This window comes from Trachymyrmex cornetzi, unplaced genomic scaffold (genome assembly GCF_001594075.2).
Source record: "Trachymyrmex cornetzi isolate Tcor2-1 unplaced genomic scaffold, Tcor1.1 scaffold21, whole genome shotgun sequence".
Lineage (NCBI taxonomy): Eukaryota > Metazoa > Arthropoda > Insecta > Hymenoptera > Formicidae > Trachymyrmex > Trachymyrmex cornetzi.
The window spans coordinates 425,189-437,849 of NW_017296741.1; the positions used below are offsets into that span (position 1 = coordinate 425,189).

The 12,661-nt window shown below is 30.5% G+C and overlaps 1 protein-coding gene across 1 annotated transcript in view; it reads right to left on the reverse strand.

Moving 5' to 3' along the window:
* Window positions 1-12,661, reverse strand: part of Mmp2 (Matrix metalloproteinase 2) — a 188,325-nt gene that overhangs the window by 116,108 nt on the left and 59,556 nt on the right. The window contains exons 3-4 of the mRNA XM_018505661.1: window positions 7,307-7,408; window positions 5,711-5,880 (exon numbers count right to left, since the gene is read on the reverse strand). Of these exons, the coding sequence (XP_018361163.1) occupies window positions 5,711-5,880; window positions 7,307-7,408 (272 nt within the window). The remainder of the gene's footprint in view (window positions 1-5,710; window positions 5,881-7,306; window positions 7,409-12,661) is intronic.

The following is a 12,661-nucleotide window of genomic DNA, read 5'->3' on the forward strand; positions in this document are numbered from 1 at the left end:
GGGAACATCTATGAAAAATTGCCGAGCATGCCTTTGCAATTTCTGTAATAGAGATGCATATCTCGTGCGAATTGCAAAAATTGACGTATTTTTAAATGTAATATGTCATATTTTTATATCAATTGCTGCTTTGATTGATAGCTTCAATCTCGACAACACTCGCGCAAAAATTTTCTCGCATATGTATTTCCGATTCAATTTGCACTTCAGGCACTCTTTCTTCCGGCAACAGCACACGAGGGAAACGCCATAAAACGACGGTGCTCCAGTTTCTGGCTAGTGAATTTCGCCACATCCGTGTAAAATGCACGAAAATGTTTCGCTTGCTGCGGGCAGAATGAGCTACCATTTCAACATAATGCTCGTAATATTTCAAACGTGGGGAATCATACGGAGCTTTTGTTAAGAAGCGACTTAATATAGCGGTTCTGTCACAGAGCACTTTATGGACACTAATAAAATGAGAAATAATATCTTAACATGACAAAGACGTTTTGAACGATCGGATTAAATAAATTAAATTTATAAGCGTATAGATAGAAATTTCGTAAGTAGTAATATAATTTAAATCTTTTTATAAGAATTAGCAAAAAAAATTTATAAATTTTTTAACAAACGTCCATTTATTTTCCGCGACGTTAAATATTCCATTACACAAAATTGCACATTACGAAAAATCTATGGAAAGAAGCTCTCCAAGAAGGACCGAGATTTCCACTAACTTGGTTAATTTTGCTCCCAGCGTTTGGCTACGAAATTTTCCATACTCTCCAGAAGCCGGGTCGCCTTCTTTTATGCATTCGACTTCGAAGTTTGGCATTCGATATTGAATAAAGTTAAATGGAGAAAAGAGGAGAGTGAAATAAAAAGAAAAATAGAAATAAATAAAAAAACAGAGGTGAAAATATCAAACTAATCTTTGACCTTTTCACGAAAAAGCTAACTTCCTATCACAGGAACGTATAACGCTGTGTCAATACTTTTTACGTTGCTATTATTTGGTCGATTTCTATCTGAAAAATTCATGGATGGTTCCGATTAAATAATTCGTGAACTTCTTGTTTATGACTATCATTAAGAAAATATTTATTTAAGACTCTTGAGTATTTTTACGGCGTAGCAACGATAATGGAGTCGCACTAATTATTTCGATGTATAAAGAGCAGAAGTTGTAGAAGCTTATTTTTTTTAAAACAGCGGAAAGCAAAGTTAGGCTTTTAACACTTAAAATATTGTATAATTCTCAAACAGAATAGACAACTGCATTTTATATTCCAACGATAAATAAATATATGTTTTCTCCGTATGTATGTATCTATATTTCTAATCAAAATTTGAACATTTTATTAAAAAATTAATTCTGTATCCTATAATAAGAAAGAAAAATTAATTTTACTTTATTAATACAATTAATAAAGTAATTTTCTTTCATAATATATCAATAAAATAATTGATAAAAATAGCAATTTTTTCACTTGTTATATCATGGATGTATTTTGCAGATGAAATTTTACAAGTAAACAGTATTCTTATTCCTTTTTATTGCTTTACTTAAGATTCCAACGCGATCGAGAGAAACGTTTTGATATCATACTGAAAACGTATCCTCCCGATTTTATAGAGCGACTTTTCTCTGATATATCGCAAAGACAAACACGATGGATCAACTTCCGACTTTCAGCTTGGGGATTTATCTTTATCTCTTCAAAGTCCAGTTGACTGTACAAACCGTCGCGTACAAGACGACAACGAATCCTACTATGCTTTCGCGGCTCACGTAGTCAACCTTGGAAACATTCTGTCCCGTAAACAGTGACGGTTCTTAAGCCAATACTACAACATCTCCTTTTGTCCAGAATTCTAAATCACATACAATTCTCATATTGCAACTATCCCATATCACAAGAGCCCAGCATAAAATATTTGTTACACTAATAGTTACTATTTTTTAAGTATTATAATATTATAAAGTTTTCAAACTTGTAAAACATGTAATTTTCTTCAAATATAATATAATGAAATATGAAAACAATATTTTGCGTTATAAAAATATTAATAAACCTGGATGTTTCTTTAAAATATTATTATATATCTTTCTTACATTATATTCGGTGATTTATATATGTATATAAATATTAAAAATCTGAGTTTCTTGATTGCAAAATTTTCCGTTAGTATAATGGATTAGAATACATAAAATTGAACTTTACAGTCATATTTTTAGCATTGCTGCACTAAAACAATAGACTATACGGTTATTATAAGAGGCATAAAGCGCTTTTATGGATTTCTATATTCTAAGTTTCTAAGTAATTTCTAATTTAATAATTTCTATTTTTCTTAATTTCATTTATCTATAGTCTAAAAAATTTCTTTGTATCGGTTGACTCTATTGTTGCTGAGAGTAGTTTTATTAACGACATACAGCATCGAAATTTGATCGCCTTGATGATTTCTATGACAAAAACACCTACAACTAAGGTTCATGAGATTGCTTCTAGGAATTGGGTCATATTGCATCTATTTACTTCAAGGAACTAAATTTGTAACATGCGAGTATTATAATTGCGTCATTCGTTATCAATTTTAATTAAAATATTTGAGAATGAGCCGATTAGGGTCGAAACATTTATGCTTAATTATTGTTTATACATTATTTTATCAATTTTGATCCGTTATTTATAAAAAACTATTTAGCAGAAATATCCAGCTTGGTACGAAGCCCTTTGATATTATTTGTTTATTAAAAATCTGTTCTGAATTATAACTTCCATTCAAGTACTTTACTTAAATTTTAGAAAAGGAAAATGGAATTTATGGGGACGAAGGCATATAAAATTCATGTTCGAAACTCCAAAGACGTCGTTAATTTCGACGAGTTACTCGCTTGGAAGATCGTGAAGAAAATTAGCGGAAGTGCCGTCGTCGTTAATTTCTTACCCCACATTCTCCATTAAGACACAGAGCTTGTCTCTACTCTAATTCTTTCCCGTAATCCCACACTTAAAATCGCACTTAATTGCAAATGAAAAAAAAAAAAAAATTCTGTTAATCATAAAAATAATTATATGTTTAAGAAGCGACAAAATGTAAGTATTTTTACTAGAAAAGTTCATTTTAAAAAAAAAGGTTCATCAGACCGAGGATAAAATTTTCAAGACAAACCGCGACATGGATTATTAAATACACAAAATAAAACCTTTATATAAAGAAATGCACTTAAAAATAAAATAAAAATACGAAAATAAAATGAAATAAAAATACGAATTATTGTAAAATGGAATTTTTAATTCACAAAGTCTCGCAAACTTCTCTCCATAAAAAAAACTCGTATCCTCCTTTGATACCAAGCGCACCGGAAGGAACAAATAGAGCCTAGTTAGGAACGCAAACGAACCCTCGTTTTCGGCACGCGCGAAAATCTGTCAAATTTGCCCCCATCGAAATTGTACACAAAGGGCTGGTTGTTCGGCTTTGGCCTTTTTGCATGGATTCATTGAATTCGTGAGGGAATTGTAGCATGATAACCGGATAACGAAGTTAATTGCTGGATCTGTTCAATCATGTCGATACGCACTTTAATTTGGGTTCGGTCGCCGTAGAATTTCCCGGCGAGAGTGAAAATTACGGAGATATTTTTCGTGATCTTTCTCGCTGTCGACTGAAGATCCGGTTCATTAAGGTGGCTAATTAACGGGCTCATTGTACGATTCGAGCTAATTAGCATACATGAATATTAGCGACCACGCTAAATATCGTACAAGATAGTAACAGTCACGAAGAGTGCAACTCGGGAATACGTAAATGTACTTTAAACAATGCGGCAGTTAATTAACGAGAGTAATAGCGATAATAAATTACGAGCCGTAAGAAAAACAAGCAATTCTGTCGATTTTAACATATTTTGTTTGTTCAATAATAATAATTATTTCTTTTTTCTGCTGTATAAATGTAGTCTAACAAATTTAAAATTTTAGGACATTTATGATGTTCATTAAAAATTACACTAGTTTGCAAAGTGACATATATAAACACGATAAAAAGTAAAAATATATTGGCATAAATGTGCAATCTGTGTAATGCATGTATCATAAATTGAAATTGCATCGTTAAAAATAAATCTTTTCTACATATTATTTCAACTTTTCTATATTATTTTATCTTCTATAATATTTCAAAACGTATAATTATCAAAAAATAATTAAGCGACAACATTAGCTAAACAAATTATATTTTTTATATCAATAAAAAAATTATAATTTTTATAGATAAGCTTGTGTAAAAACAAGATAAAATATCGCAATCATGACGCAATAAATACGATACAAATTATTCCGACAAATAAATGTAAATGCGAATTATTTCATAATTCAATATTTTGTTTAATTAACGCGGTTTAATTATAAATCAATAAAGTCACGTCTATCAATTGATTGGCTAGAGGGTGCCACATGACGCATCAAAGTAAAGTCGATATTGCAGCTATTCTTCGTATCAACGCGAATCTGTTAGTTTTCTGTGATACCGGCATTATTCAAGTCAACAGAGATCTGTTTTATCGTTGATATTCAATACATATTCGCAAATATTAAAATTAATTGATTCTTCAAGCTCAACCATAAATAATAAAAAAAATAACCAATTAATACTGTATTTATTAATAAATTTAAATCACTAAGCGTAAATATACGTTTTAATCACTAATCATACTGATCACTAATCAATATATTAGTTTCTTTTTCAAATTCTTTAGTTGCATATAAAGAGTAAATAAGAAAATGTTATATCTTATTTTTGTATATCTATTCGGAAATCATCAAGGCTGAAACCTTGATGATACTAATATAGATACTTACCGAAATGAAATGTATTTTTAGACTACACGAATTTCTGAGGAAACATTTTGTTTACAAAATTAAACAGAAAAAATGTTACATGTTAAAAATAAAAGGCATGTTTTCGAAGACTCAAGTATTTAAAGTTCACAGCATGTTCTGATAATGGAGACTCGCGTGTCAAGAAAAGCAAATATCGTCTTGGCACACTAAAGCGTGTCTAATCTTTTCAAGAAAATGCTCTTGCAGCATTTTCACCGTTCTACAATTTGCGAGAGATTTCAGAAGGTTCGCCTGTTGGCCGAGTACCAACAATGTCAATGGCATTTCCGAGTCGGGTTAGTGCGTTAATGCGGGGCGAGGTCCCGACACAAGGAAGCTCGCAATTAAGGGGCCAGACATCCTGTTTAGAGCGACTCAGACCAACAGGTACCCCACAGATGAATTATCGTCGCGTCGAGAAACACGGGGGATATTATTATCGTTCTCCTCGACGAGCCGCGAATAAATCCGTCCGCCAATTTTCGTCGCCGTGAAAATCGTCGCATCTCAACAACGCGTGACTTGCAACTCATCCGCGACCTCGTCGGTGAAATTATACGGATTCTTGAGTAACGATTTTCAACCAAAGGTAAACTGCATGACTTTGTTCTCGATTTTTCCAGATAAAAAAATTGAGATATATAATAATGTATTAATATAATATATTTAATTATAATATTTTAACGCATGATTTAATATATTTTAAAAAGATGGTATTTTTGTTAATCTTGTCTTATTTTACATATCTGATTTATGCCGTGTTTTACTATTCTCAGTAATTATATTGTATATTAAGATTACTCTATTTTGTCGATATGACAAGGTATATTTACCTCCAAGTGAGATTTCGATACGGCCATTGTTGTCCATGGATGGTGAAACGCTTATGCCTTGTCTTCGCGAATCTGGGATCTGGATGATCCGATACTCCGCATCTCCTGGCCTTCATTAACTTCTTTGTTGCCTCGTCAATTTCCCCTGTCATGGGAATACCACCGAATTTCTAAAAATTAGAAAGATACACGATTCATCAGGATTTAGCATATTTATAAAACTGAAATTTTATTTTATGTCTATACATATATATAATTTTATTTTAGGTATCTGAAAAAAATATCACAAATTGAAAATTTCATTTATTTTATATATTATCTAATCAATATTTTTAAAAATCGAGAAACATTCTCCTTTTCCATAATAAGTTTCTATATTTTTTATTTAAAAAATTATAAATCAAAATAAATATATAAAATATTTATATTAAAGATAGAAATATATTCTTTCTTTTTATTTGTTTTCTACATATAAAATTCAATATAACATTTTTTAATAAAAATATCGAAATATAATAAATAATCAATGAATCTATGCCGCACTGCACTTTGAATTAATATCTCCCTTTAAACGATAAGCATTTTAAACGATAAATATTCCCTTTTATCATTTGCCCAGCTTTTCTCGGAAAACATAATCGCTTCCTCTAGTTTAAGGAGATCTTTTTATATCTTTTTGAACAGAGATAAACGCTTTCGAACATTTCAACCAGAAACGCGCCCGGAATCTGACAAACGTGATTATCGATAAAACCATCGAGAGACATAGTCTACAGATGGAACCCGAGCTTTAGGTCTGAGATTAGAATATGCGAAGCATTCCGATGAGTTTCATCTCGCGTTTGTGCCCATCGATCAGCAATCCATCCAGCCCTATTGCTCTCAGATAATGATTAAGAATGCAGACATTTGCGAGAGAAAAATAGTAAGAATGCCGCTCTCGCGCGTTCACTCAATGAAGATTTGCATGTGAATCGAGAATAAAGATATATGGCAGCATTTGACGAAATCCCTTAGGACATTTCTATTTCTTCCGACAGAATTCCTATCGATTCGCGACAGCTTCCAGGGAATCGATGGATAGCATTTTTGAGAGTGAATAAAAAAAGTCACTCTGTTGGTGATATTGGGATGTAAACTCTATTTGGTAATTCTTGTATTACTTCAAATGTTACGTAAATTGCAACGAAAATAATAATTAATGTAAGCCAAATTACAGAAGTTAATATGTAATTAAATTTTATTTATAAATTTATAGAGAACTAAATAAAACATTTCATTAAAATTCTAAAACTGTATAAGCAAATTGCATAAAAATTCTGCGCAATATATAAAAAAAAGTTTATTTAAAAAAATAAAAATTGTCTGTTTGGAAAAATACTATTGGACTCAAAAAAAAATTGGAAACGATTGGAAATAATAATTGGAAAACCCTTTGAATCTAGTATTGTCCACTATTCACGTTCCAATAGCTTTTCCATTAATTCAATAGTATTTTCCTACAAGAGTGGAGGTATTAAATTACTACACGGTTTCTCGTTTGTATCTTACGACGGGATGAAATCTTATCTCTCTTTATATTATAATTTTGCTTACCTGAAGATTTTTGATAGCATCCCTGAGTTGGCCTTCCATCCGCAGATTTCCTGTTTCCAAATCAGTCTGAGGTAAGTAACCGAATCTCATGAGATAATTTTGCTGCAACAGAGAAAAGAAATTGTTAAATGATATTAAATGAATATATATAAAAAATAATCATTCATAAAATGACAATTAAAATTAGGATAAAAAAATGTTCTTTCCTTCAAAGACTTGTCTTTAACAAAATCTTACATATAAAGTTTACACGTTATCAAATATAGTAACCGAAGTTATCAGATAAGTTATCAAATATAGTATTGATTTAATATTATTAATCAATAATATGAAGCAAAATAATATTTTATTCGTTAAGAAATTTATGAAAATCTATGTTTTTTATTTGTTCGTAATTCAAAGCCGAAAATCTAATATATCCACATTGAATTTAACCTACGTGTTCGCAAATTTACAACCACTCTACGTTCTCGTGCGCCGGGCTGTTAATTTATGCATATTACCGTGATTACTTGCCAACCGACCTAATGAGAAATAGTTCAGTAAGTACTCATTATCAGATCGTACATGCGGCGCTGATATTACAAAATGATAATTCTCTCTCTTTCTTTCTCTTTCTTTTTCTTTATTGATTTGTTAACTATTACGACAATTTATTGAGTCGCATGTTGATAGAAATCGGTTAAATTTTCTTTTCTCTTTACACGCTGCTAACAAGCGCGAAAACGCGAGCGAATCAAAGTGGAAATTATTTTGCGACACGAGATCGTTACCGTAACGAGGATAAAACGTATACTATATAATTCCAGGATATACATTTGTGTATAACGGATGTGTATGTGTGTGCAAATACGAAATGCTTATTTGCACTTATCTGTATCTATATCGATTTATCTGTATATCATCATTTATCTGTGTAACGAAAAAAAGTTGTTGGGTAACCACCTGGTGCTGAAAAAACATTCAGCGTACTTGAAATTGCGTAGGAAAAATATTTTTCAGACCTTTTCATAAAACTAGTTTTGTTTTGTTAACCTTTCACTTGTGTATCAATTTTCTTTTATTACTTTTTCTGTCTAACAAACATACATTGACTAAAAGGTCGGATAAAAACCTGGTAAAAATAATAAACGCGAAATTTTAATTTCTCACCTTAAACGATAATATGACTTTATTGTCAAAAAAATTAAAAAAATATTCATCTTTAAATACATTAATATATTATATATTTTTGGTAATTAATTTATTTGCGAATAAAAATTTAACGAATACTAGTCTCTTAGCCTTAATGTTATTAAAGTATAATTTTGTCGAATAACTTTATAGATAGAATAAAACAAAGATTACAGATAATTTTCAGAAGAGAATGCAAAGGCCAAGAAAAAGGTGAAAGATCATAAATCTATGGAAATTAGTAAGGCATAAACATTCTTTCGCATGTCAAGTCACGGTCAGTTATTTCGTGTTAAATATTCTTTTTAGATCGTAATATTGCACGGCCGTAAATGTAAATTATAGGCTGCGAGATCGGGAAAGACTATATAGGGTTTACGGAGATTTACCATATATCATGTTACGCAAAATGTAAATGTAATATATTGTACATAAACGTACCAGCTAAACATAGTGCATATGGAAACTTATGTAGGAGAATAGGTATTTATGTGGCCCGAGAAATTAATTAGAAACAAGCTCAGCTTGCTATTAAATTGTATCGCCATTGATGTTGTATTTAGAATAATTACATTAATTTAAAGATAATTACATAAATTTAAGGATTTAAGTACTTTTTTGTTAGATGAATTTTTCTATATAATGCACAATTAAACTACATATTTTCAACTAGACATGTATAAATGAACATATGAATAATATATTGTATAAATCATCCAACAAATTAATTCTAAATAATATAAAATAATTTAAAAATAATAATTTTAATAATCATTTAAAAAACTTTTGTTTCAATCATATTTACGAATAAACTATTAAACTAAAGATAAAAAAGATTTAAGTAATTCGAAATAAAAAATTACTAAATCTCTATTCTCTTTATGTCTATCTAAAAAATAATCTCCAGAATAATTGTTGTCCGATTACATTAGAATAAATTTTTAATTTATTTTTTAACAATCCATTTTGGAGGAATCTATTTATTTTTTAGCAATGCATTCTGTTTAAAATTATTATTTGACAAGATTGTACATTTTTTCCATACAAAGTCCATTCATTCAATAGATTCTTATAACATATTATAGGAATTGCTAATCATCAAACTCATTTTCTTAATTTAATGAGCATTTCTCACATTTAAACTGCGAAAAGAAGCAGCGTAGACGTAATTTCTCGGATTGCTGGCGCACTAAAATCGCCACAAATTTCGCGGAAAGTGTCCGTTGAGATGACGAAACGGTCGGAAGTCTGCTAGTCGACACGTGGCGGGGTGTCGCTATCTTTAGGGGTTCTTCGAGTGTCGTTCCAGACGAAGGAAGCGTCTTGTTCCCGACCGCCGCCGTCGTCCGCTACGGGAACGAATTCCGATTCGTGCCAGGAAATAAAAAAGCTCGCGGCTCGCGCGCTGTTCCGACTTTCGGCGAAGTGAAAAAGAAGAACAAAAAGGTACGAGAAAACAATCAAAAAATTATTCTTGGTGAAAGAACGTTCAACATTACGGACAAACGAGAAAAGCGCGAAACGATTTAACTTGCTAAATCATAATTATTAATTAATATGATTTAAATTATTTTCTAATAATATAATATAAGTGTTGTATCATTCTTTAAGATCCAACTGTAGTGACAAAAAATTTATCTCACATTTTTGTGGAATTTTGAACCTATTTTTAATAAAAAATTCCAGTAAAAATTTTTATAAATGAATTTATTGAATATTTTTTGTGATACGCGAAAATTTGCTGGAAACGAATGACGCGGATAATTTTGCTTGTCTTCGCGTATCCTTATAACCTTTCAAGTACCAATGGTACCTAAATTCGATGTTCTCCATCTTCCTTGACAAAAGAGTCTTTGAAATCACGGGATGTCATTAGGACGATTGATGTTCGATCTTCCTTCCCCATTCAATCTACCTGCTTTCAGACGTTTCAATTGTATCTATCTCAAGCACATATATGTATACATACATATATATGTATATATATATATATCTATATTATAAAAAATAATATTTATACCTTGACAATAAAAAATGAGCCAAGAAAATATGAGTTAAGAAATTGTCTCATAAAAATGTCTTATAAAATATTAATGATATGAAAATTTACAATCTCACTGAAACGACACTTTTTAGAGCCAATCTCTCATGGCATGAAAAATCTATAGAATATATAAAAGTTATGGAAATATAAACATAGCCTATGGGCGAAATATATTTTATAACATATTGTTTTAAAAGAGATCGTATAGATTTTTATTAAAATTAAAAATTAAAGAATTGGATTGAACTGACTTCTGCGTTAAAAAAATTATTTATAACAAGAGCTGTTATAATATTACCAATAAAACGAAAATTCAAATTAAATTTCGATTAATTCAAGTTAAAGTTAACCAATGCTATACAATCAATTCTACTTTTCGCTTTGCTATTATTGGTAATAAAGATCCTGGTTATCATCGTTCCGCTCGGTTTGTGAAAGAAACGTTGAACAAATATTTCATTTGAAAACATTTTTCAAAAGTATTCTTGTCTTCACTTATCACATACGGATCCTCGTATCTGTTATCATGTTATCGCAGGACTAATGATAACCAAAAGAGTCAGGCAAGATAATATTACCAGAGGAAGACCGTAATCATCCCCCTACTTAATAAATTTATTAAAACATCTTTCGAAGAGCAAGTTGCCAACTGAACTCGAGAAAAATTATATAAAATAAATATCGAGAAGAAAATTATGTTCCAAGTATTTACTGCCAAGAAACTGCCTTCATCTAAAAACTAATTAAACATTTAATACTACAAAATTTCAACCTTTTTAACTGTAAAATTTTATACAGATGTATTAAATACATATATGTATTTATTAAAGAAAAAAGAATAATTTTTTATAAATATCACAACAGTTTTTAAATGAAGAATATTAGAGATATTAATATAGAGATATTAATATAGGTATAAAAAATAGTAAAGATATGTGTTATTATTCTCAAATTAATTTTTAAAACTACCAGTGTGTGATATAAAAGTAAATATTAGTTTCAAAAATCTTAAATTAAATTTTATTATTTCTACGATTATCTCTTTAATTAAATTGTCGATAGAATATATAACTATTTCTTAAAATTTACTATGGATACTAAATCAACGCGCTTCTCTTATCGCTGTAGTTAAATCGCTTATAATTTTCCATGTATCTCTTTAAATTGGATTGTCCTAAATACTTTAGTCATAAAGTATCTTTTATAGCGTATTACGCGTTCTTCGCCAGTTATGTTTCGCCGAGGCCATATAGAGCGGCTTGTATAAAACGCGCGGACACGCACGTGCGTCGTCCACGAAGGGAGACACGCAAGCGACCCGCGGAGGGTGCCGGTTGGACTTAGACCGTGTTTGGTCATCGAGCACGCAAGATTTCTCCCGCATTGTTCGCGGATCCCCTTTGCTTTGGAGAACCGGTTGCACCGCGCACCACGTCACTGCCTGCTTACGCCGCCATTTAAGGCGGATAAAATATATCGAGGAATGTCTTGAACAAAGAGATATTTTCAGAGACTCCCCCTTTCTTTCTGTCGGACTTAAAGTGCTTAAACGCGCCGTCGATGTGTCTCTTTAACGCCAACTCCCGGAGACAACTCCCGGATATTTCCTGTAGAGTCACATGCACTGTTAGAAATGTAAATGAAGCTCGTGGTTATGAACGAACTTAAAAGTAATGAATGATTTAACTGAAAATTAAGTTCCAGTAGCTACTTTTAAATGTAATGAACGTGTACATTAAATTTATGACATTTAATGTACTTTTCATAAAATTTTATAAAAAGTACATTAAATTTCATAAATTTTCATGAAAAATACATTAAATTTTATGTATATGTACACAAATATACTTTTCAGTTATAAATACATTAAATTTAATGTAATGTCATGAAATTAAGTTCAAATTGTGTAACTTAAAAGTATATTAAATTTCATGACATTTTTGACAGTGCGTATACTGAATTTTTTCACAATCCTCTCCAAGTGATTTTGTTAAATATAAATATAAAGGAAACAAATAAATGTTAAGTACAAAAAATAAAAATATTTTGATTATCAACTTGCAACATATTTTCTAGTACGCAGGAAATAGCAATGTGCCGATTGTCATGATGGAATTATAGCAACATGAACAAGTCAT